This window comes from Stenella coeruleoalba (genome assembly GCF_951394435.1).
Source record: "Stenella coeruleoalba genome assembly, chromosome: X".
NCBI classification, from domain to species: domain Eukaryota; kingdom Metazoa; phylum Chordata; class Mammalia; order Artiodactyla; family Delphinidae; genus Stenella; species Stenella coeruleoalba.
This window is the reverse complement of record NC_137152.1, coordinates 56903156-56929938: the sequence shown is the minus strand read 5'-3', so window position 1 is coordinate 56929938 and position 26783 is coordinate 56903156. Positions and strand designations below refer to the sequence as shown.

Sequence of the window (26783 nt, the reverse complement as noted above, 5' to 3'; positions counted from 1 at the left end):
CTAGTCCGGCAGAAGAAACAGCCTCCCTAACATCCTGTGTCCACAGCAAGTGTGGACAACTGAAATAGTCATTTGAGGTGTTTCGAAAATAACCCCCTGATAGCACATTGCCTACGGTGACACATTCTCGTCCCCGGGGCGGGCTGGGTCGCCGGGGGCGGGGCGAGTCCCCAGGCGCCGAGCGCAGCTGCTGGGACACCGGGCGTCAGCCCCGCCTCCGGCTTGCGTCTCGTGGTAGGTGGAGGCGGCCCCGCGGCCTGTGACCTGCAGCTGCCGGCGGCCACGCTGGAGGCTGTGGGCCGCGGTTGTCTTCGGTCTCTGGGAGTGGAGCAGAGGATGCAGGAGGCACCCGCGGAGACCGGACGGACTTAAGAGAGACGGCGAGCGGCGCCGGAGGCACTCCAGCTGGGCTCTAGAGCGCGGGAGGCTCGGGCGCGCGCGGGGCTGTGGTGGCCGCGGAGGCCGCCTTGGCCGGGACAGCCGGCCCCAGGCCCGAGCGGTGGTAGGACTGTGCCCGGGCCTGGTACTCGGGCTTCCCACAGCGAGGGTGGGGCTGCGTTGGAGCCTCCTTTCTTGGAAAATCGTGGGCCCCTGTGGTACTGCGGCCGTCTCTCTGAGAGGATTGGAAACGGAGCGCGATGAGGAGCCGGAGTAACTCGGGGGTCCGGCTTGACGGCTATGCTAGGCTGGTGCATCAGACCATACTGTGCCATCAGGTAAGTGATGGGGTGTCGCTTGTGATCACCGAGGATGCGCAGTGTGATAACCTGGACGGAGACCCTGGGTGAACCTGTGTGTGTGTGTGAGGGGGGTGTATTGCAGGTTCTCCCACCCCCTAGCTGGGGAGGCCGTAAAGGACCCTGAAGAAAGGTGTTGGGCCAGGAACAGAACCAGAGTCAGGCACCATTAGCCACGAGTCCTGAGTCAGAGCTTCTGAGTCCCCCCTCCCAACCCTCCGCGTCCCCCAAACCACTGCTGGGTTCCAGGGGCTGGAGTTGTAAGATGTGTCGAAGCTTGTTTATCGACACCGCCCCCGGCCCGCTCCGCAGGCTTGGGAGTCGTTTCCTTCCCCTCCTCTGAAGGAAAAAGAGGTAGAACTTTTAGCCATCTTAAGACTAGACTGTTGTGAAGATCTGAAGTACCGTGTATATACTCTTCATTATAGTTTTTCTAATCTTTTAATGCTGATTTTTCGTTGGTAGTTCATTCTTTCTAAAACACCTCCTTTCTTTTAAGAATTCCCACATTTCAGACTTGTAAGGCTTCAGCCAGCTCTTTCCCTTTATTCAAGATAGCATTTGCTTGCACTTGGTCAGAAGAGGAGATTTTAAAACTCAGGAGTGGGGACATAGAAGAAAGACCAAAGTCCCTCAGTACCCATTTGATAGATTCTGTTTCCTCATATTAACACCCTATGGTTACCTGCCTGTCCCCCTTTTCTTGTCCTTACAGAATCCAGTGACTGGCTTGCTTCCAGCCAGCTATGATCAGAAAGATGCCTGGGTCCGGGATAATGTGTACAGCATCTTGGCTGTGTGGGGTTTGGGGCTGGCCTATCGGAAGAATGCAGACCGGGATGAGGATAAGGCAAAGGCCTATGAACTGGAGCAGGTACTCAATAAAAATACAAAGAGCTCTGGAACTGGGAGGAGGAGGAAGGAAATGTAGTCCACAGGAGCTAAGACAGATATGTTTTGCCTCTCACTCTTTCTTCACCTTGCTGAAATTGCATTCCATAAAGCTTTCCTGTATTGTACGGAGTTTTTTTTTTTTGCAGTGGAAACATGAAACTTGCTGATTCAGGGGGAGAGGACACAGTCTGTTCTGTTACAGTGGAAAATCCTATCCTCAGATCTTTGCTAAAATTTGTAATCCTCTTTCCAAGTAAATGTATTTTGTAGTCTCCAGCATATTTATTCTAATTGAGAAGAATTTTCGGCAGCAGGTATCTACCATTTTACTTCTTTTTTGAAAATGATAGGTGGTATTTATATGAGGGTAACTGATATAAATTAGCAGACTTTCCCAACTAGACACAAGTAAAAGACATTATTTGTTGATTTTTATACCTAGGCCACTGTTTCAGAGTCTGTTGTGTGTCCTCCCCCTGCCCCATACCCACCCTCACCCCTTGGGGCAAAATAAGGTCAGAGTCAACAGATGCCTTTAAGCCAACTTTTAAGGCCCTCCCCTCAGTAAAGAAGTATCCTCTATAGAACTGTTTAGACACAGGATGCTACGTCCTCTTGAATGACCAAGAAATTAATATTCTGGGCTACATGAGACTCTTAATGTTAAGGTACTCTGCCGTCAGTTATAAGGTGTATGTGAATTCTTTTACATTAGTGGAAAAGATTCTCTCCACACCAGCCATTTTCTCAAGTGGTCTCCCTCAGCTTAGGCAATCTGAGCTCCAGCCTTCATCTATAAATCAGAATATTGAGATTTGGTTATTTTTAAGGGCACCAACATATTGTGGGGTTATAGTCCTTGGCAGCAGGAAAGTTTCACTGTGTTGTCCTCTGCAACAGCAGGTGTTTCTTATTCCCTCAAGCCATAATTAAGAGGTACTTAGGTCCACCAGAAAAAAATTGTTGGAGTGTTTGCTCTAGCCCAGGAAGTACAGATCATAACCATTGTGACATACATAACCATTGTGAGAATTTGGAAAATATAGAGGAGTGTTAAAAAAAACATCTGTAATCTTACTCCCCTCCCTTATCCTATGTCCTACTCTAATGTTTTGCTATTTTGATCTCAGTATTTTGTTTGTCTTGTTTTGGTAGAAATTGATATTGGTGGAACAATACCCAAGATTTTATACCCAGTATGATTTGACAAATTTCTTTTTCAACACTGTTAGAAGAAATCTGTGTCTCCTTGTTGATCAGTCATTCTGCAGAGTTGACATTTTTCCTTATGTGGCCCAGGAAGAAAGAATGTAACAGAGGAAGAGGGGAAAAATGAACAGAAAATTGTTCATTCTAAAATTCTAATGTTTCATTAAATAATTTTTCACACAGAACAAAAATATTTTCCATACCACCTCAGTAATAACCTTGGGATGTCTCAAAAACATTATGGCAATAGGAAACATCTTCAAAAAAACACACATTTCTCTGGGAATTCTAAAATTTCTACCAACTTTCATTATAAATTAAAACAGATTATATTATTAAGTCTCATTAATTTTCTTCTCAAATTTGACTTAGTTAATTCAGACTAGGGATCAGAGAACCATCTCTGTAAAGGCCAGATTGTAAATACTTTTGGCATTGTGGGTCATGTGTGATCTCTACGCAACTACTCAGGTCTTCTGCTACTATGTAAAAGCAGCCAGAGATGATACATAAATGAATGAGTGTGGTTATGTTCCAGTAAGTTCTTTTTTTTTTTTTAATCAGTAAGTTCTATTTACAAAAACACACCGTGAGCTAGATTTGTCCCCACTCTACACGAATGATTCTAAACTCTGGCTGTGCGTTGGAATGATTTGAGAAGCTTTTAACAATTACCCTTACTGGACCTCACCCTAGAACGATTTAGATAAATCTCTGTAAGTGGAGCCCCAGGAGCATCAATATTAAAAAAAAAAAACTGCTCTAGTAATTCTAAAGTGCAGCCAGAGATAATCACTGATCTATGGCTAATAAGTGAGCATAGGTGAAATCAAATAGAATAAATTCATAGATTAAATTCCTGCCTACTGTGAGCCTTCCATTACTGTGTAGATTTTCCCAAACCATTGACTGTTAATCATTTCTACCCTTCCTTCCAACTCTCAACTAGATTTCTCTCTGAGAAATAATGTCAGAGAACTAAAGAGAATTCTGGATGAAGAGGGGACAAGGGTTTAAGTGACTGTTCTATCCTAGGTTGAGAATAAAAGTATGCACGTACATGTTTTTACAAATGCCCTTTCTCTTAGTCACACAGATAAAAACTCACACCCATAAAAATAAATAGACACACAAATAGAGATAGCTCTTTGGCTGCCCCCAGTTCCACTTCTTCCTCAGTTTTGTTCTCCTTGTGTAGTCTCTCATTTTTTCTCGTGTCTTTAACTACTACCTTTATGAGAATGACTTCCAAAGCTTCATCTTTAACTCTGACCTCACTTCAGTTTCAAACCCAGATTTTTATTTGTCTTCTGATCAGTTGCACCTGAATATCTTGTGGCTCCTCAAAATCAGCAGGTCTGAAACCCCACCTTCCCTACTAAAAACAAACAAAATAGACTACTAAACAACAGCAACTCACCAAATGTCCCTTTTTTTCTTACTGGTGTCCTCATTCTACTAGTCACCTGGGCAACATTACTTAGAACATTTCCCATAGTGTGTTCCATGGAATACTAGATTAACTAAGTTTGGAGCTATGTTAAACAGCAGGTTTCTTACTCTGTAATTTCTCAGAGCTTTTGATGTACTGATGTGCATTTTGAATCTAAGATGGGGGTGGATTTTACAGCCTTCCCAGAATTTCCTGGACTAGTGTTTTATAAAACAGTGTTTGAAAAGTGCTGCCCTTTTGGTGATTTTTGACTTGTCCCTTTTGCCTTTTGATACATGCAGACCAAAGTCTGTTAGTTCTTATAATTTTTCTCGAATCCATCCCCTCCTTTCTATTCCCTTCTGCCTCAACCCTAGTCTAAACCCTGATCACTTAGTGAAAGGGTTTAGACTTTAAGTTAAAACACTTAAATTATGTATTTTCATTCTCAGCAATCTTTTTGTAGTTCTCATTTCCCTACAAGTAAAATCCAAATGTTTTGGATTGGTAGACAAGGCTCTTTAGGGTTTGGTCCTAGGCTGCTTTTTCAATATCATATCATGCTGTTCCCCTGCATTCTACCCCCAGTTCCAACCAGGTTGGTGTCTTCATTACTTCTCTAACAGTACCTTGATAAAAATACCTGACCTTTGTGTAAAGACTTTTCATTGTACTGTATACTTTCCCATAATTACTAGTATTTTATTCCTGTAACACCCTATGAATTAGGTATTATTTTCCCCAATTTACAGGTGAAGGGATTGACAGAAGGAGATGAAGTTGGAATTTGGTGGTGTCATGAATACTACCTGGGTCTTATGACTTCAGATTCAGTCTTTTTGAATATTTCCTCCTCCATGGAAGCCATAGACATTCCCACCTCCAAATCATTTTATGAGCTGTTTCTTCCACCTGTGAAGCCTGCCATCAATCCCACTTTTTCTGTGGTTCCTGACCTCATAGACCTCTCAGTTTCACAGTGATCACTTCTTTCTCAGGACTGCTTTCTTGGAACTTCTAGATTACTTATGGTCTATGCCATTCAACATGTTCAGTTTTTCATTTAGCAAATTTTGTGTAATTGTTATGTGCCAAGCCCTACAATAGGTATAAAAAATAAAATGGGACAAAATGTTTATATTTAAACCTCAACTTTTAATTTTTTTAAATTTTAAGCTTACAGAAAAGTTTTAGGAATAGTAAAATGAACATATTTGCATGTACTCTTTATCTAGATTCACTAGTTGTTAACATTTTGTCATATTTGCATCCTCTCTATAAACATGTTCCCCCCCCAGGCACACAGGTTTTTTGGTAAGCCATTTGAGAGTTACTTGCAGGCATGGAATATATATTTTTAAAAACACAATCTGCTTATTTAGTCCATTGGCTTAAAGGTCTATTTCTGAATCTGGTCTCTGCCCCTTTTTCTTAAGGAGTTCATAGGGTGATAGGGGAGACAGATATATATAAACATAGTTACAGTGCATTAAGACAGATACTGTAGGTACCGTATTTAGGAGATAAGTACAAAGTTTTGTGGGAACACACAGGCAGGAAAGTCTAATTTCCCTTGAACAAGACAAGGAAGGGTTCATAGAGGAGTTGGGTTTTAAAGGATAACCAGGAATTGTTAGGTAGACTGTATTTGTAGTTTAGTGGGTTTTTTTTCATTCTTTCTTTCCTTTTTTTGTAGTTTAGTGTTTTTAAAAAACATATCTGTTCTGTCTCCCTTTTCTTTATGTTTTACAAAGCCTAGTAGAGTGCTTTGCATATGTTAGACGCTCATATGTATCTGATTGTAAATATATCTGGAGAGAGAGACAGGTATTAATACTTACATGGCTATTGTTGTGTATAAATAGTTATATATCCTTATATGGTCAGTTCACAAACACATAGATCCGTATCCTCAAAAAAAAAGATAGATTACAGGAGGGTATCACTTGGTGTGGTTAGAAGCCCTGGTGTATGTATAAACATGTATAATTAATGCCAACTAGTGCACCTGAATCAGGAAATGGGCAGTTTGGGGGAATACAAACTACAGATACTTCCCTTCATTCTTACCTCTCCGTGCTTCCTATTCATTTTATCCTGACTTGGAATTTGGAACTTGAGGACAGAAATGGCTGACAGTGGCCATTCCAAGAGGACAAAAGTGGATGGCAATCAGGACTCCTCCACTGCATCTATAATCTCCCAGGTTTGCTGTTTAAAGAAAATGTAGATGGTAGTAGTAGGGCTGGGTGGTGAAGAGAGTTGAAAGGATGGGATAGAAATCTGTGAGTATGTGGTGACATGTAGAAGAGAATTCAGAATTGAATAAAGTCACCCCATAGAGTAAGAAGGCTGTGTTTAATGCTGTCTGTAACAGTATATTAAAGGATGGTCTCTTTCATTAGGATCAGAGTAATGATAGAGATTTTCTTGTAGGGGTTGCAGTAAGTTTCATTACTTTATAACAAATGCTTCATGCTTTAAAAGGTGACAAGATCATGCACTGCCTGTTTGTTCTGTCGAGAGCACTCTCACTCCCTCTTTATTTCTTCCCTTGATCTGTAAGGGGAGGGGACCATCTGTAGACAGAAATTACTTAAAGAAAGGAAGTCTCCCAAGGAAACACTTTATTTTTCCCTCAGTAAAAGATTTCATAAAGCATTAGAACATAATTTAATAGGTACTTATCCTTGTCCTGCCTACTGCTTGTAGTCCCATTTGAATATTTTGAAGGAATAACAGAATGGTGCAGCTCCCAAGTAGATTAGTTTTCAGAGGTGTCCTGAAGCCACCTCTGAGGCAACATTCCCTGGAGTAACCTGGCTGTATTTCTTCTGGACTGTGAAACAGAAAGCTTAGAGAAATGGAGAAGCTGTTTGGTGCTATATTCTTCCAAAACATATTGCCTACCCATCCCAGTGTTGACGGGCTCTTCTAGTGTCATGTAGTATAACAAGTATACTGTTACTATACTATATTATAATTAAATATACTTATTATATTATTACTGTATGCATTATACTAACTAATATAGTACATTGTTATAACTGATAATCAAAATTTTGGAGTGTTATGATTAGAAAACTACTTAGAAATTGTCAAGTCCTAGCAAGGGAAATAGTGATGACTTGAGACTTAAGTTTGTGGCTTTTTTTTTCAGGGAAAGAGGGTTGAGTTGCACTAACAATTCCCCTTTACAGTTATTCTGAATTGAAGTTCATTTATTCTTTAGGGAAAATGTCCAGATAAATATTTCTGTGGACTCTTGAAGATAAGTCTTGGCTAGTTCAGAAAAAAATAAAAGTGATGATGCTGGCTTTTCTAGGACATAGGATATATTTTAAATATTCTCATAGCTTTATGATTTTTGAGCTGACTTGCCCATTTTTTTCCAGGTGGAATGTCCTCTAATAGGATAGTTGACTTAGTTTTACATAAGCCTGTTGGAGCTTGGATTTTTTTTTTTTTAACTTGAAGGAGTCACCAGCTGCAGCTTTTAGTTCCACTTTTAGCTACAGTCTTCTCTTCTGTGTACCTATAAAGTAAATGCCATGTAAATAGGAACCCAGGATAAGGTTACTTGTTCTCAAAAGATCATGTACCAACTGCAGTTGCTGAGTAAGTGTTCCTGCATCTAGTGATGTTTATAACAGCTTGTTTCCATTTATTTCTGCAGAGTGTAGTGAAGCTGATGAGAGGACTGCTGCACTGCATGATCAGACAGGTATGGCATTGTTAACATCACCCTCTCCAATAAAACCACATTGTAATATATATATATGGCTTATATGTTTTTCAGTTTCACAAATAGTACATACTAATTTTAGAAAATCTGTAGAATTGAGGAGGGAAAGGTCAACCATGATCTCACCACCCAGTTACCACTGAAGTATTACCTTCCAGTCTTTTCCCCCCTCTACAAATGATTTTTTTATATACTTCATCATTACTGTACATGCAATTATGTATATTGAGTAAAGGATGATACAGGTCTATAAGTTCTCCTCTGAAGCCCTTGGGACCAGATAAATTTTATAATTCAGAATTTTTCAGATTTTAAAAGGTAGTGCAGTGCACATACCATATATTATGTTATGCCCTCAGCAAGTCCAGACATCACCCTATCATCAAAAACATTAATCTCTCTATAGGAAAACATGCATTTTTACAATAAGTGGAATAAATAAAAGCTACAAATAGCCCCAAGTCAGTCTGAATCAGGTATTGCCACCAAATGAATTTTGGTACAAAACTTAGGGAGAAAAACCTTTTGGAAGTGTTTTAGATTTTAGGGTTGGAGATAAGGGGCCAAGGACTTATATCTTCTAGCATTAATATGCATTTTCCTGATCTTGAGTGAAGTTGAGCATCCTTTCATGTGTGGGTTGAAAATTTGTATTTCCTCTTCTATTAATTGCCTGTTAGGTCCTTTGCCTCTTTTTCTCTTGGGCTGTCTCTTTCTTGCTTATTTGAGGAGTTACTGTCCATGATGGATATTAATCCTTTGTCACATGTACTACAAATATTTTTTAGCTGTCTCTGGTTTATCTTTTGGGTTTGTTTATGATATTTTTTCCACTCAAACGTGTTTTACTAAAAGAAAAAGTATTTTACTTTTATCCTAGGAGATCTTTACACATGTTGTGCACTTTGACTCAGAATTGATTTTTGAGCCCAAGATTACATTTTATTAGAAGGAGAAATTGAGGCCCAGATTAATAAAATGACCATCCTGAGGCACACAACAAGTCTAAAGTAAAAAGAAATCAACTCTAGACTTCTGAACTTGATCAGTGATCTCTAGTCCGGTAGAAACTATCTCACAGCCATCATTTTTTTTTCCTTCTTTGCTACTTTTTAATTTTTTTGTATTTTAGATATTTGCATTTTCCACCTTACCAAATAGGTTTAAAGTCACTAATTTCTTGAACCATATTTAAAGGTATGATAGTTACTATCATATAGCAGATGCACACATGATCAAATTGAAGTTTCAGGAAATAAGTCTTTCATTTGTCCCTTGCACAGTGTTTCATTTCTGACCTTGGTTTCAGCTTTCTTTCACATCTTTTCCTTGTCATTCCATGGGTCTCTCCCTAGCTCCTTTCATTACTCCTTCAAAATATATCCTCTTCCCTCAAAATTCCTACCTCTGTTTCAGGAACAAATGTATCTTTTTTTTTTTTTTTTTTTTTGTGGTACGCGGGCCTCTCACTGTTGTGGCCTCTCCCGTTGTGGAGCACAGGCTCCGGACGCGCAGGTTAAGCGGCCATGGCTCACGGGCCCAGCCGCTCCACGGCATGTGGGATCTTCCCGGACCGGGGCACAAACCCGTGTGCCCTGCATCGGCAGGTGGACTCTCAACCACTGCGCCACCAGGGAAGCCCAAATGTATCTTTTTTAACAACTCAGTTATCTCTTACTAAGCTGTTGTCACCTCTCCACACCTCAGTTTTTATCTACAAAGTGGGAAAACAACCATCTGAAGAGTGAAAGAGAGGTAATGAATAGGAAATAGCTGGTTTTGATGGATATTATTTTCTAATTAAATTGCTTAAATTGAAAAACAGCAAGAGCAGACTTTCCTAATTGTATAAGTGTAGGGAAAAAGAGGTAAATGCATTTTAAATACTCACAATTGCCTGAAGACCAAATGGAATGATATGTATCAGATTACTACCAAAGTATGGCATATGGGTTGATTTTTCTGCATAGCCTTCTTTTACTGTTTTTGTTTTCTTCAGGTGGATAAAGTAGAATCCTTCAAGTATAGTCAGAGTACCAAGGATAGCCTCCATGCCAAGTACAACACCAAAACCTGTGCCACTGTAGTGGGTGATGATCAGTGGGGACACCTGCAGCTGGATGCTACCTCTCTGTACCTGCTCTTCCTAGCGCAAATGACTGCCTCAGGTCAGTACAAGGACAGAAGTACTGGGAACGACTGCAGTGTGGAGCACTTGTCCTGGCACACGTGGCTTCTCCAAAGGTGTTGGCCAGCAAACAACATAGCTGTTTACATTACTTAAAGATACACATTGGAGACATAATATTTTGCAAATTTTATACAGAGAAACAACTCGCTAAGGTAGTTAGTGTTCTTTTACGTTGAGAAACAAGTCTGGAGTACTAAGTAATATATATTTTTAATTGAGAACTGAGAAATCTGGGGTAGATTTTCTTTAGACAGGTATTTTTATCTTTTATTAATCCTCAGATGCTATAACATGGGAAAGAAGGACTATTGCTTATTCCCATACTGTGCACTGACAAGCCTATAGTTAGTGTCAACATCACCTGCTTTGTACTGCTCTTTATGAGTATATTATAAACAAGGCATCTGTTTACAGTCATCTAAATTATATTAAGGGAATTAACTTAGGAATCAGAATTCAGTGTTTTTTATTATTGAATAACACACCCTTTTCAGATGGTTTTGTTAATTGCTTTAGATGTTTTACCTGAAAAGGAAATTATGAGAACCAGCGTAATTCCCTTTTATTTCTCCTAAATTGGGGAGGACTATGAATCTGATTACATTCAGTTTATAAATTAAACAGGACTTTGCCAGATCTTCCTGAATAGATACCTATACTTCTCACAATACCACATTTTTGACATTTCAATTTCTTTATCTTTCTATCTAATTACAGAGCTCCTTGGTACTAAAGGCATTCAGGGTCAGAATACTCTTCTCCTTTTCTTGCAGAAATAAATACTTGGTGATAAAGCCTCCCTTTTTTTCTTTCCTCTAGAACAACGCACATCTCAGAGGCTGAATAACCTTTTCTTAAAATTATAATGTCTATTCACATACTTCTTTCTTTTGGAGGGGAGATTCCTCCCTGAATAAATATATTTTTTAGGTTTTATTTGTTTAAATAGAATGGCAAGTATAACTCCGTTTCTAATATTCTTCTAATACCAACTCTAGAGTGCTTTTCTACAAAGCAGTGTGTAAATATCCCTTGTGGTTTTTCATTTTGAGCCCAGAAGGGAAGCCGAAATATACTAAGGAGGCTTATAAGAGACATATTCATTCAACAAAAGTTTGTTGATTCCTGACTTAACATTTGATTTTCAACCCCATGAGCTGACTTTGATAGGTACTTGGAATAGGGTTGATATTTGATCAGGCCTTTGAGGAATAAGTTAGAATAAGTAGAAATTCACAAGTCAGAAAAGGGAAGGGAATAGCGTGACTATAGCACAGAAGTTTGAAAGATACTGGCCACCAAGGTAAGGCTAGGTGTCTTCTATGGTTAGAGTGCAAGATATTCAATAGGTCTGGAAAAATGGCAAAAGATGGAGCTGGAAAGTTGGGACTAACTGTTTAAGGGCTTGTGTACCATGCTAAGTAGTTTGGAGTTTAGTCTATAGTCAGTAGAGAGCCACTCAAGATAAATAATCAAGAAAGTTTCAAATGATTCACTCCAATAGCAGGAGGATAGATTGGATGGGGGAGTTAAAAGTTTAGTAAAATACTTTAGGCAAGAAATGATGCAGAACTTATGTAAGGCGGTTGCCTTGAGGATGAAAAGGATAGCTGTGAGAGATAATTGAGAGGTAGAATGTGAAAGATCTTCACGGAAAATGTAGCAATTCTCTGAACATTTTTGAATTCTTAAAAATTTCAACCTTGGTTAACAGAGGCTTAGACAGAAGCTGATTGCCACTTACAGGATAGTGGCAGAGAAGCTCCACAGACCCTCTCCCCAGCAAAATAGCCATAAATGGTGAAATTTAATTTTATAAAACCGACCATTTAAAGTCACTGGAAATTGTCCTAAGGGCACACAGCAAGTGGAAAAACATTTACTCAAGGAAATCTAAATCTTAACAGTAAGAGAGTATGGCATTTGGGCCACAACTATTCCCTCCCCTGCCCCAAGGTCACCATGACAGAAGCACTACTTGAAGTGGTTGTAGCCAGGAGTACAAGGCTCCCTCTCCCCTCAGCTCCCAGTCTAGGGCTATGATATCTCCCTGAGAGAGGTAGGTTGCCAGCATTTCTCACCATCCCCAGCTCTGTGTTGCAGAAGTTCTAGTCTAGCCAAGAACAATTAAGAGGTTTGGAACTCCCTTCCTACCCCCCAGTCCCACTCATGGAGTGGAAGCTTAATCCCAGGCAGAGCAGGCCAAGAATAATAGGCCTGGCCCACCTTTCTAGTAGCATGGATGATGGGGCTGGCCATAAGAACAGAAAGCTCCATAGCTTCTCCCAAGAGAACTGACTTTATCTGGAACAGAGTGTGGGAAAGTTCAAGCCTAAGGGCACTCAAAAACAATTGAAGATTTTGGTTCTAAGAAATTGAGAGGAGGCTGATAACTCAATAATAAGAGCAGCAAGCTAACCCATAGACTAGCTAGAAGTCTTAACAGAGAACCAAGGAAAGAGAGAGCTAAAAACAGCCCTCCTAGGGTTAGAACAAATTTCAAAGACTGGCATCAAAGACCACCTGAAGTGGGGCCTGAATTTAATTGAATGAGATTGTGGAGCAATTTATGCCTTGGGGCATTGTACAATATAATAGAACAATCAGCTGGCAATTAGTGGAGATTAACATCTGGGAAAGATACCAACAGAGGCAGATATTTAATGGATCACAAAAAGATACAGTCGCTAAAGCTAAAACCACTGTCTTCCTGGGGTGACAGTGTACATGTCCAAAGCAGCACCCTCTGAAGAACAACTTCAGAGGCTGCATACTATGGGGAAAATAAATTTCACCAAAATAATCCAAGTCACTAAACAAATAAACAGGTAAACAAAAAACAAGTCCCGTAGGGGAGGGTATCAATATCTATAGATTACTACAACATATTATCTATAATATCCAGTTTTCAGCAAAAATTTATGAGACGTGCAAAGAAACACGAAAGCCTGAGCCAACACAAGAAAAAAAGCAGGTAACAGAAGCTGCCTTTGAGAGGAAGCATATGTTGAACTTAGGAAACAAAGACTTCAAAGCAGTTACTATAAAAGTGTCCAGAAAGCTAAAGGACACCATGCTTAAAGAAGTAAAGGAATATATGATGATTGTATTTCATCAAATAGAGAATATCACTAAAGAGATAAAAATGAAGCAAATGGAAAGTTGAAAATGAAAGATTCACTAGGGAGACTCATAGATTTGAGCTGGCAGAGGAGAAGATCAGCATACTTGAAGATAGATCAACAGAGATTATGCAGTCTGAAGAATAAGAAAAAATAATAAAGAAAAATGAATAAAACCCCAGAGAAATGTAGGACACCAACTTGTGTAATAAGAGTACCAGAGGAGAGTAAGGACCAGAAAATATTTTTAAAGAAATAATGGCTAAAAACATCCCAAATTTGATGAAAAATATTAATCTACATATCTAAGAAGCTCAAAGATCTCCAGGTAGGATAAACAGAGATTCATACCCAGAAACATCATAGAAAAAATGTTAAAAGCCAAAAACAAACATCTTGAAAGCACTATGAGCAAAATTACTTGTTATGTATAAGGGAATCCAAATAAGATTATCAACTGTCTTCTCATCAGAAAAAAAGTGGAGCCCAGAAGGCAGTGGAATGATATATTCAAAGGGCTGAGAAAAGGACCTGTCAACCAAGAATCTTATATCCAGCAAAACTCTCTCTCAAAAACAAATTGAGATGAAGACATTCCCAGATAAACAAACAGTGAGAGAATTTGTTGCTAATAGACCTACCTTACAAGAAATACTAAAAGAAGTTCTTTATACTAAAATCAGAGGACTGCAGACAGTAATTGGAATACACACACACAAAGAGATCACTGGTAAAAATAATTATAAAATATGATATAATTGCATATTTCTTCTTTCTTAACTGACCTAAAAATCAATTATATAAAACAATATACTTGTATTGTTGGACTTATAGCATATAAAAATGTAAATTGATAATATCAGAACTAAGGATGTGGGTGGGAGCAAAGCTATATTGAATTAAGGAAATGATACCAAATGGTAACTCAAATCCACAGGAACAAATGAGAGAATCAGAAATGTTAAATTAGAAAGACATCCTGTGTTCATGGATCAGAAGACTTACTGTTAAGATAGCAACATTTCCCAAACTGATCTATAGATTCATTGCAATTTCTGTGAAAATCCCAGCTGTCTTCTTTGCAGAAATTGACAAGCTGTTCCTAAAATGTATATGAAAATCCAAAGGACCCAGAATGGCCCAAACAACTTAGAAAAAGAACAAAGTTGGAGGACTCACACTTTCTGATTTCAAAACTTAACTTGCAAATACTGTGATGCTGGCATAAGGATAAACATATAGAATAACAGAATAGAATTGAGAGTCAAGAAATAAACCATCACATTATGGTTAGTTGATTTTTGACAAGGGTGCCAAGATAATTCAATGGGGAAAGAATGGTCTTGTCAACAAATTATGCTGGGAAAACCAGATATCCCAGCATTTCCTTCTCACAAGGTTAAACAGAGTTACCATATGATCTAGCAGTTTCACTCTTAGGTATATACTCAAGAGAAATGAAAACATGTTCACTCAAAAGCTTGTGCACATACATGAATGTTCATAGCAGCATTGTTTATAATAGCCAAAAAAATGGAAGCAACCTAAATGTCCCTCAACTAACTACTCATTGGATAAATAAAATGTGATATATCTGTACAATGGAATATTTTTTAGCAATAAAAAGAAATGAAGTACTGATATGTGCTACAACATGGATGAACCTTGAAAACATGCTAAGTGAAAGAACCCAGACATAATATGTCACATATTGTATGATTGCATTTATATGAATATCTATTAAGGCAAATCTATAGAGACATAAAGAAGATTAGTAATTGCTCGGCAAGAGGTGGGGTAGGGGAACGATGGGACAAGTGTTGAAGGGAAATGGGGAGTGATGCTACAGATACAGGGTTTCTTTGGGGAGTGATGAAAATGTTCTAAAATTGACTGTGGTGATGGTTGCAGAACTCTGCATACCCTAAAAACCATTGAATTATGTACTTGAAATGGGTGAATTGCATGGTATGTGAGTTATATCTCAATATTGTTTTTAAAAATAAGGGAGAGAAAGGCTAAATTTTAGGTGAGTGCAAGTCAGTGTGTGGAGTAGAACACTGAGTCAGCCTCATTTCTCGAGCCCTACATATTTTAGTATGCTTTATACAGCACTGCCATCTTTAGCCTTACCCAAGCCTACTTCATTTAACCTGTGTGTCTCACCTCCGCATCCTCTGTTCTACAAGCAACACCTTGGCTCCATAGAAGGGACAGGAACCACAGGTCCTACATGTATGGCTTTGCTTCAAGAGACAGGTCCCTCTCCTGTGGTTGACAGGGTTGTTTAAGATCATTCAATAAGTAATTATTGAACATCTACTATTCAATATTGTTTAATACCACTCACATTAGTATGTGAGATACTTTTAGGGGCTATGTGAGATACTTTTGGGGACTTACAAATGTAAATAAAATTCCTTCAAATTCAGGTAAAGATTTATCTATGGTACAAGTAAAAAATAAGTTCATAAGAGTAAGAAAAATAAAATTCTGTGAAGCACCAAAGAGGGGAATCAATGAGAGCATCATAAGAGGAGATAGCATTTGAGCTTGGCCTTGAAAGAACAGTTAGGATTTCAAGATGTGGAGAAAGCCATGTAAACAGAATATCATGAGCAAAGGGACAAATGGTAGACATATGGCATTTATATGGTATAGTGACTAGTTAGCTGTGACACAAACCTAAGAGATGGACAAAACCAGTTTCACACCTACTGCCTTCTCTCAATCTCTGTTCAAGCACCTTGGCACACAAAGGTGACAAGATAAAGCTATGAAGCTGATATCCAATATTACTACCTCTCTTTTCTTTTTTCCTCTCTATCCAAGAAATTAAGGTAGGTCATTACTGCTACAAGAAAGACCCTTTGCTGCTGATGCTGCCCTGTGCTGTGGTTGCTGTTTTGACAGAGGCACGGATCAGGAGGAGTTTGCAATCTGATGATCTGAATCATATAGTCCTTTTTAATTTTAAAGTTAGAGTTCTGTGATTTAACATATTTGTCAATAGATCAAAGATTTAAATGCAAAAAAAGAAACGGAAAGTACTAGAAACATTCATGGGATAAAGCTTTTTAATAAAAGCTTCTGAAAAGAAAAATATACTGTAAACAAAATCAAAGTTCAAACAAACTAGGAAAAATACTTGTAACATATGATGGGCAAAATTCTAATTTCCTTAATATTTATTAATATATTAATAACAGAAGGACCAGCAATTCAATAGAAATTGGTGAAGGACATGAAAAAACAAACAGTTCATAGGAAAAGAAATAGAGTTGGCTTATAAACATAAGAAAAGACAACCTTACTCAAAATAAAAAAGCTACAAATTAAAGTGCAAGGAAATTCTATTTCTCATCCATTAGAATGGTAAAGATCAGAAACTTTTATTAAAGCCTGTGTTTACAAAATGTGTTGGAAAAAGGCAGGCAGCGCTAGTTGGTATGTAAACTGTGGAACTTCTTTGCAGAATAACTTGGTGATGATCATCAACATTTAATTGTACATGTGGTGAAGTATTTAGAGAGAAGTGTACCCATATTTGAAGCTTACTTTGAAATGTATCAAAAAATAAGGTGGACTGTTGCATGGATATATATGTGATTAAAAAGTACAGTAAAATGTTAGTGGTTGAGTCCAGATGGTGTGTAAAATCTACAGGTGCCATGTAAAATTCTTTTATTTTTTTGTCTGAAAATATTCAAAATAAAATGTTGGGGAAAATGCATAAATCTGTGACTCAGCAGTTAAGAATTTACCTTGATATACTGGTGCATGTACACAAAGATGTAAATACACAGATATTCATTGCAGCATTGATTGTAGTGATAAAAGATTAGATACAACCTAAATGTCTTTCAATAGGGAACAGGTTACATGAATAGCCATTCAGTGGAATGCTATGTAGCCATTAAAAAAATGAGGCAGATATATTTAAACTTTTCTCCAAGTTATATATGAAAAAGGTAAGGTGCAGCATAGTATACTACTCTTTGTATAATTTTTGTATATGCATAATGTATCTCTGAAAGGATACGGAGGAAACTGGTAAGACTGGTTTCTCCCAGAGAGGAGATTTGGCAGGGTGGGAGTGATGTGATTCTGGGTGGGGGAAAAACTTTCACTGTGTAATTGTTGGTATTTCCCTTGATGGCAGGGGAGGGGAAAGAAGTTAGTTTTTAAACAAAAATGGATCATATTGTGCATATTTGGAAGCAGTATAGCATCTTGGTTGGGAACTCAGTCTCTGAAGTGAAACAGAAGTTGATAGTCAATTGAGTCCTGGTTCCACTATTTATTAGTTACATGACTTGAGGCAAATGTTTAACTTCTCTAAGCCTCAGGCAGAAAACAGAGGTACCCACCTCTTAGGGCTGTTTTGAAAATTGAATGTATGATTCATGCAAAACATTTTATTTATAAGCCCTATCTTTATATAGCTTATATTTAGAATAATTATCATTTTTACTCCCCAAAATATGGTTTTGAGTTCTTAAAATCATAATCTTTATCTACTTCTTAGTATTTAGACTCCCTCCAAGTCTTCTTTGAAATATTTGTCTTTCTTTTTCCAGATGCCTAGGTTTGTATATTTAAACACAGCACAAATTAGTTACCTGTAGAATTAGGAGCCGGATACTTTCCATTAAAGCCTACAAATAACAATTAAAATTCTTTCATGTTAAAATATGGTGGTATCTTACTTAGTTGAAGAGTAGCCTAGGACTGATTTGTGGTGTTATTTTTATGCTTTAGGAATCAAAGTGTCTCCCATTATTCCTAAGCGGGAGTGGGATTATTTGGTATAGGGGGGTCAGTTAGTCACTGTGGCTGCCTGTAAAGCCTGTAGTGATAATTGACTAGCTCTATATCTTTATTCTCTTTTTCCTCAGGACTTCATATCGTCCACAGCCTAGATGAAGTTAATTTCATACAGAACCTTGTGTTTTACATCGAAGCTGCATATAAAACTGCTGTAAGTACTCATTTTGGAATGAATTATAAACATGTGATGTTCTTAAAATACTGGACAACCTAATCCTTCTCTTAATGCTCCCCTCATAGTGAACCAATCTATAACGCTTCTGGCAGAAATTGCCTTCAGCCTCTTTACTAAGCTCTGTCGTCCTCTGTTTGCCTTTCCCCAAGGGATTTACAGAGGCAGGAGGGTCAAGGTGCAATGCTTTCATTCCTTTCAAACTCTGTAATACTTCATGGTATGTATTGGGCAATCTGGGGCTAAATTGTGGTCTTATTTTAATGTTTGTGGTTAATGGGAGCAAGATGGCTAAGGAGTATTATGGGTCAGTTAGCTACTTAGAAGTAAAATTTAGTCATGTATTTAATATCATCTGTAGACATTGATTCAGTGCTTACTATACAAAAATAGTTACTCTTTCTTATGACTACATATGAGGTAGGTTTTTATTGTCATAATATATTTAACATCTCTCTCAGGGTTTGCTGTTCTTCATTGCATGATGTTCATTGTATTGAAAATGGCTGTGTCATAAGTAGTCCAGTTTTTTTTTAGCTGTTTAGTTGTTTTAGTTTGGTTAGCTGTTTTTTAGTTGTTACAGATGTGAGGATAAATCTGCAACCTGTCAATCCATATTTACCAGAAGGATAATTCTAACATAGACATATCTGATGCAGACAGACATTATTTGTTGATGGATTGCTTTGTTTTCTGATGCCATAGGCCTGCTGTGATCCAGGGTAAAAGCCAGTGTTCTCTGACCTCTCTGTTGCAGCCAAGGGTTGCAGCAGTAGAATTAATGATATTTGTGCCTTCTCATACTCTAATCTTTGCTGCACAGACTAGTGTAGAGCTGGGTTTAGGGGCAGATGAGACTCACCATGGGATAAATATGGCTTACCTTTCTGAAGCTCCATCTTTTGACTCAAAGATTTGATATTAAAAGTAATTTAAGGTAAATACCAAAATAAATATAGGTGTGTGTGCATGTGTGTGCATGCACATGCATGTGTGCACATGGGTATTTCCAAGTTCTGTTCAATGAGAGGGCCTAGAAGCCTGACACCACAGTGGCAATGAGGACCAGCATCCAAGTCTTGAATGTAACTATCATTCTCTAATAAAAGAAACCAGGATTCCTTGTAGAATTGGTTGATTCCAGGGCTGGGGCAGGGAAAATACGAGATGAGACTGTATTTGGGTATCTTATAGTGACAAAAAGTGAGGAAGTGTTCAGAAAAATGGAGCATGTCAAAAGGGCACAGGAGCCAACCTAGAAGAACTCCCAGTGGCCAGAGCTGGAACAATTTGAGCAAAATAAATAATGATAACATTTTATTACAACCCAGAGAATAACCTAAATATCTATAAGTTCATACTGATGTAAATAAATAGCTGAGTAAATAAATGAGGGAGAAAAGATAACTCTTCCTTAGAGAAGAATTGCAGTTAATGAGTGTAGAGGTAATGAAGGAACTAGAAAATCACCATTGAAATCACCACTGTAATAACTGTCACAGGTACAATTCACTGATGGATGCTAAATTAGTGGGTGGATGTTTGAGGAGAAACAAGATATTTGCACAATCGTAAAGTATCTCTCTGAAGATAATTATTAATTACAGGCACACCTCATTTCACTGTGCTTCCTTCGCTCTATTGCACTTCACAGTTAATTGTGTTTTTTTACAAATTGAAGGTTTGTGATAACCCTATGTCAAGCAAGTCTATTGGTGCGATTTTTCCAACAGCATTTGCTCATTTCATGTCTCTGTGTCACATTCTGGTAATTCTTGCAGTGTGTCAAACCCTCTGCCAGCAAAGAGATTATGACTTGCTGAAGTCTCAGATAATGGTTAGCATTTTTTAGCAACAAGGTATTTTTAAATTAAGGTATGTGCATTGTTTTTTAGACATGATACTATTGCACACTTAATAGACTATAGTATAGTGTAAACATAACTTTTATATGCACTGGGAAAGCAAAAAAATCATGTGACTTGCTTTATTGCAGTATTCACTTTATTGCTTTGGTCTGGAACTGAACCCACAATATCTCTGAGGTATGCTTGTAAGTAGTATAGTAATACAATAGTATAATAGAAAAATAGTAACAGTAGAATGGAGAAACTCTGCAGACACCACCTTAACCAAGTCATTAAGGTTAACATCACCAGTAATGACATCAACATCGTATACCTCTGATACGATGTGCTAAGAAGGAGCATAATGTCTGTAGTATTCTAGTATTCTTGCCAAAAATGCATAACCTCAATCTAATCAAGAGAAGACATCAAGCAAACCCAAACTGAGGGAAATCTATAAAATATATGACCACTAATCTTCAGGAAGTGTCAAGGTCATGAAAGATAAGGCTTGAGAAACTAACTGATTGGAAGAGACTTAAGGAGGCATGACAAATGCAGCATGGTATTCTGGATTGGATCCTGGAATACATAGAAAGGTCGGACTGCCATGGCAGTCCAGTGGTTAAGACCTCACCTTCCAATGCAGGGGGTGCGGGTTCGATCCCTGGTCGGGGCGCTAAGATCCCACGTGCCTTGCGGCCAAAAAACCAAAACATAAAACAGAAGCAATATTGTAGCAAATTCAATAAAGACTTTAAAAATGGTCCACATCAAAAAAAATCTTTAAAAAAAAGGCTATTAGTGGGGGAAAAAACGGTGAAATCCTAGTAAAGTCCATAATTTGGTTACTAGTATTTTACTAATACAAATTTCTTCACTTGACAATTGTACTGTGGTTATGTCAGGTATTAACATTAGGGGAAGCTGAGTGAAAGGTGTATGGGAACTCACTGCTATTTTTGCAACTTCTCTGTAAATCTAAAGTTATTTGGAAATGAAAGGTTTTCAAAAAGTAATTTTAAATGTTATCTTTGTATTATCCAGGGGCCGTATAGAACTATGGTTAAGAATGTAGGCTTTGGAGCACTTAGACTCTAATCCTAGCTCTGTTATTCATTAGCTATGTGACCTTGGGTGAGTCACTTGACCTCTCTTTGTACCTCAGTTTCATCATCTATAAAATGTAAAGATTAAGGAAGAAACTGTAATAGTGTAAAGTGCATAGGTAAGTGCATGGTACATTGTCAGTGCCAATAGAGAGTAAAATTAGACTGGATGTTTATGATAAAATATTTGGATGATGTTTAGGCTCTGTCTCCTAGACCCCCTAGGTGTCTGCTTTGATGAAAAATTTTGAGAAGCACCTCTTTAGATGAACTAAGGTACAGTTCTTAGTCCTGATCAACTGTCAAGATATCTTCTAACTTCTTGGAGGCCCCAATAGAATTTAAAACTACTGGGAGAATAGCTACAGGGGGAACCCAACTCATTGGCCTCTCCTTAATAAGCATTGTGGGCAAGCGTATGTATGGCGAGTTAGCTAATACTTGTGCCTTTTATTCAAGGTTTGTATATCTAGTAAGTGTTTAGTAGTGATGATTTGATAATGGTGTGTTGGTTATTTTATGCCAGGACTTCGGGATATGGGAACGTGGAGATAAGACCAACCAAGGAATCTCAGAATTGAATGCCAGTTCAGTTGGAATGGCAAAGGTAATTTTCCTTGCTTTGTTTTTACCAAGTGTGGGATAAGGAATTCTGGTACACCTTTGCCATAGATAAAGCCTTAACGTGAATGTGGACCATCATCAAATTAATTGGTCTTTTAAACCATAGGCAGTATTCAGAGTCTCCAGTATAACTATGGACATATAGGTGAAGACTTCTTTCATAAGTTCCAGATTTTTATGTACAACTGCTTTTGTAGCATATCTCTATTTACATATCATATAAAGACCTTAGAAAACATATCTTAAACTAAACTCATCATCTCTATCACTACAAAAGCAAACAAAAGGAGGCTTTTTTTCCTTCCATACACTAGTTGACAAAGCTTGATATCAGGGAACCATCTCTCAATCCTCCACCCCCCTCACTCTCCTGCATCCCCTATATTGTTATCTTCATCATCATTATTGTGTTCCACTTGCCTTCATCTCTTCCTTCCCACTGCTACTGCCTTAATTTCAGCTTTCATCTATGGAAACAGCAAGAAGGCATAAAATAGGATAGTAGGAATAGGATCAAACATATTCATTATAATGATAAATACACATGGCTTGATTTGTTTCCCCTACCTAGAGGCAAAGGCACAGATTGATTTAAACAACGAAGAAAGGAAATCCAGTCTATACCTATACCACCTCTAAGAGCTCTAAGATGACAAATTGCTACAGAAAGATTAAAAACAGAAGGATGGACAAAGTGTGGCCAAAATAAGCAAAAAAGAGTACGGGTGACTACGTAAATTCAAATGAAGTAGAATTCAAAGCAAAAAGTATTACATGGAACAAAAGAGGACAAAGAGGGTCCAGATAGAAGGCACAGCCTACAATGAGAAAGTCTGGCCTGGAATGTAGTTTCAATTAATACAGAGCAAAATGTATTAGAAATACAAGGCAAAATAGAAACAGTTATAAAGGGACAATTTAACAAAAGCCACTGCTAGGCTATGACAGATAAAATAAACCAAAAATAAGTTCATAGAAAATTTAAACTATATAATTAATGTGGTTGAATTAATTAATATAGAACTTTGTCCCTACAAAATATATATTCCCTAGGTAACCATTTTCTTTTTTATGTATTTTAATTACCAAAGTGATACAGATATTGAGCTTATTTTTAAAAACTAAACCCTACTCTATTTACCTCTATGTAACCTGAATTTTTAAATTCAACAATCTCACATTTCACTGAACAACATAACCAAACATCCTCTTTCATACAGGTAATCTAATTCATTCTTTTCAATATTTAATAATTACTTTGTTGATGATAATGCTTTAGTGTGGATCCTTGTACATATATCCTGGTGAACTTGCACAAATAGTTTTGTAGGATAGATTCCTAAAAGTGAAAACATTGGGTTAAGGGATATACACTTTATTTATTTATTAATGTATTTATTTATTTTGGGCTGCATTAGGTCTTTGTTGCTGTGCGTGGCCTTTCTCTAGTTGCGGCAAGCGGGGGCTACTCTTCGTTGTGGTGCGTGGGCTTCTCCTTGTGGCGGCTTCTCTTGCTGCGGAGCACGGGATCCAGGCACGCAGGCTTCAGTAGTTGTGACGTGTGGGCTCAGTAGTTGTGGCACACGGGCTCTAGAGCGCAGGCTCAGTAGTTGTGGAGCACGGGCTCAGTTGCTCCGTGGCATGTGGGATCCTCCCGGACCAGGGATCGAACCCGAGCCCCCTGCATTGGCAGGCAGACTCCTATCCACTGCGCCACCAGCGAAGTCCCTGCTTTCTCTTTCTATTTACACATACACATTATTGTTTTTGAACCAGTTGAGAGTAAATTGCAGACATGATGCCTCATGTCTCCTAAATAGTTCAGAGTGAATTTCCTCAAAGACTGTCCCATAACCATGGTACAATCATCAAAATCAGGAAATGAACACTGGCATTATACTACAACTTAATCCAAAGACCCCATTCAAATTTCTTTAATTGTCCCAATAATATCATTTATAGCAAAACACAAAAACAAACAAGAAAACCCTTATGATCCAGGATCCAATCCAGGATAACATGTTATGTTTAGTTGTAATGTCTCTTTGGGCTTCTTTAACCTGATAATACTTTAGACTTTACTCACCTTTTATGACCTTGGCATTTTTAAAGATTGTTTTATAGAACGTCCTTCAATTTGATTTTGTGTGATATTTCCTCATGATTTGTTTCAAGCTATGCATTTTTGGAAAGAATACCACAGAGGTAAGATGTGTCCTCAGGACATAATCAGGAAGTACAAGATGTGGATTTGTCCCATTACTCTTCATGTTAAGTTTGATGGCTTCATTAAGGTGGTATCTGCCATATTTCTCTGCTGTAAATTTGCTTTTTTTCCGCCTCGTAGTTGATAAGTATTTTGTGCCTGGATGATATCTGTTTAACCCATTAGGTCTCAGTTTAGACATTTCTCCAGGGAAGCTTTCCAGAACTACCTGCTATCCCAAAGACTAAGTCAGTTCTGCCTCACAATTGAGGAACTACAAATAACTAATAAATACATGAAAGAATATTCAACCTTATTAGCAAATTAATGCAACAGAATCACCATTTTTCTATCAAATTAGGGAAAATTTCTAAAATAATACCTGGTTTGCATTAAAGAAGGTTGTATCATACACTGCTGGTGATAGTTATATTGGTACAACTTGCATGAAAGGGAATTTAGCATTATGTCCTAAAAATTGTTTATATCCTGTACTTCAGGGAATTAGTGCTTAGAAAATAACTCATTCTACTCTGTTTTTATGAGTTTGACTTTTTTAGGTTCCACATATAAGTTATATAATACAATATTTGTCTTCCTCTACCTGCTTATCGCACTTAGCATAATGCCCCCAAGGTACATCCATATTTTCGCAAATGGTAGGTTTTCCTTCTTTCTTTTTTTCTTTATTCTTTTTGAATTTTATTTATTTTTTTATACCGCAGGTGCTTATTAGTTATCCATTTTATACATATTAGTGAATATATGTCAATCCCAATCTCCCAATTCATCACACCACCACACCACCCCCCACCACTTTCCCCCCTTGGTGTCCATACTTTTCTTCTCTACATCTGTGTCTCTATTTCTGCCCCGCAGACTGGTTCATCTGTACCATTTTTCTAGATTCCACATATATGTGTTAATAAAAAAAATTGTTTTTCTCTTTCTGACATACATCACTCTGAATGACAGTCTCTAGATCCATCCACGTCTCTACAAATGACCCAATTTCATTCCTTTTTATGGCTGAGTAATATTCCATTGTATATATGTACCACAACTTCTTTATCCATTCATCTGTCGATGGGCATTTAGGTTGCTTCCATGACCTGACTATTGTAAATAGTGCCGCAGTGAACATTGGGGAGCATGTGTCTTTTTGAATTATGGTTTCTCTGGGTATATGCCCAGTAGTGGGATTGCTGGATCATATGGTAATTCTATTTTTAGTTTTTTAAGAAACCTCCATACTGTTCTCCATAGTGGCTGTATCAATTTATATTCCCACCAGCAGTGCAAGAGGGTTCCCGTTTCACCACACCCTCTCCAGCATTTGTTGTTTGCAGATTTTCTGATGATGCCCATTCTAACTGGTGTGAGGTGATACCTCATTGTAGTGTTGATTTGCATTCCTCTAATAATTAGTGATGTTGAGCAGCTTTTCATGTGCTTCTTGGCCATCTGTATATCTTCTTTGGAGAAATGTCTATTTAGGTCTTCTGCCCATTTTTGGATTCAGTTGTTTGTTTGTGTAATATTGAGCTGCATGAGCTGTTTATATATTTGAAGATTAATCCTTTGTCCGTTGTTTCATTTGCAAATATTTTCTCCCATTTTGAGGGTTGTCTTTTCGTCTTGTTTATGGTTTCCTTTGCTGCGCAAAAGCTTTGAAGTTTCATTAGGTCCCATTTGTTTATTTTTGTTTTTATTTCCATTACTCTAGGAGGTGGGTCAAAAAAGATCTTGCTGTGATTTAGGTCAAAGAGTGTTCTTCCTATGTGTTCCTCTAAGAGTTTTATAGTGTCTAGTCTTACATTTAGGTATCTAATCCATTTGAGTTTATTTTTGTGTATGGTGTTAGGGAGTGTTCTAATTTCATTCTTTTACATGTAGCTGTCCAGTTTTACCAGCACCACTTATTGAAGAGACTGTCTTTTCTCCATTGTATATTCTTGCCTCCTTTGCCATAGATTAGTTGACCATAGGTGGGTGGGTTTATCTCTGGGCTTTTTTTCTTGTTCCATTGATCTGTGTTTCTGTTTTTGGCCAGTGCCATATTGTCTTCGTTACTGTAGTTTTCTAGTATAGTCTGAAGTCAGGGAGTCTGATTCCTCCAGCTTCGTTTTTTTCCCTCAAGACTGCTTTGGCTATTCTGGGTCTTTTGGGTCTCCATACAAATTTTAAGATTTTTTGTTCTAGTTCTGTAAAAAATGCCATTGGTAATTTGAGAGGGATTGCATTGAATCTGTAGATTGCTTTGGTAATATAGTCATTTTCACAATATTGATTCCTCCAATCAAAAAACATGGTGTATCTCTCCATCTATTTGTATCATGTTTAATTTCTTTCATCAGTGTCTTATAGTTTTCTGCATAGAGATCTTTTGTCTCCCTAGGTTGGTTTCTTCCTAGGTATTTTATTCTTTTTGTTGCAGTGGTAAATGGGAGTGTTTCCTTAATTTCTCTTTCAGATTTTTCATCATTAGCATATAGGAATGCCAGAGATTTCTGTGCATTAATTTTGTATCCTGCAACTTTACCAAATTCATTGATTACATCTAGTAGTTTTCTGGTGGCATCTTTAGGTTTCTCTATGTATAGTACCATGTCATCTGCAAACAGTGACAGTTTTACTTCTTCTTTTCCAATTTGTATTCCTTTTA

At 37.8% G+C, this 26783-nt stretch overlaps 1 protein-coding gene across 5 annotated transcripts in view; it reads left to right on the top strand.

Annotated features, from left to right (window-relative positions):
* Positions 1-236: 236 nt before the first annotated feature.
* Positions 237-26783, top strand: part of PHKA1 (phosphorylase kinase regulatory subunit alpha 1) — a 130705-nt gene continuing 104158 nt past the window's right edge. For all 5 annotated transcript variants that reach the window (XM_079911221.1, XM_079911222.1, XM_079911220.1 and 2 more), the window contains exons 1-6: positions 237-716; positions 1453-1611; positions 7949-7996; positions 10017-10185; positions 18229-18311; positions 21815-21895. In XM_079911221.1, the coding sequence (XP_079767347.1) occupies positions 639-716; positions 1453-1611; positions 7949-7996; positions 10017-10185; positions 18229-18311; positions 21815-21895 (618 nt within the window). In that variant the 5' untranslated portion in view covers positions 237-638. The remainder of the gene's footprint in view (positions 717-1452; positions 1612-7948; positions 7997-10016; positions 10186-18228; positions 18312-21814; positions 21896-26783) is intronic.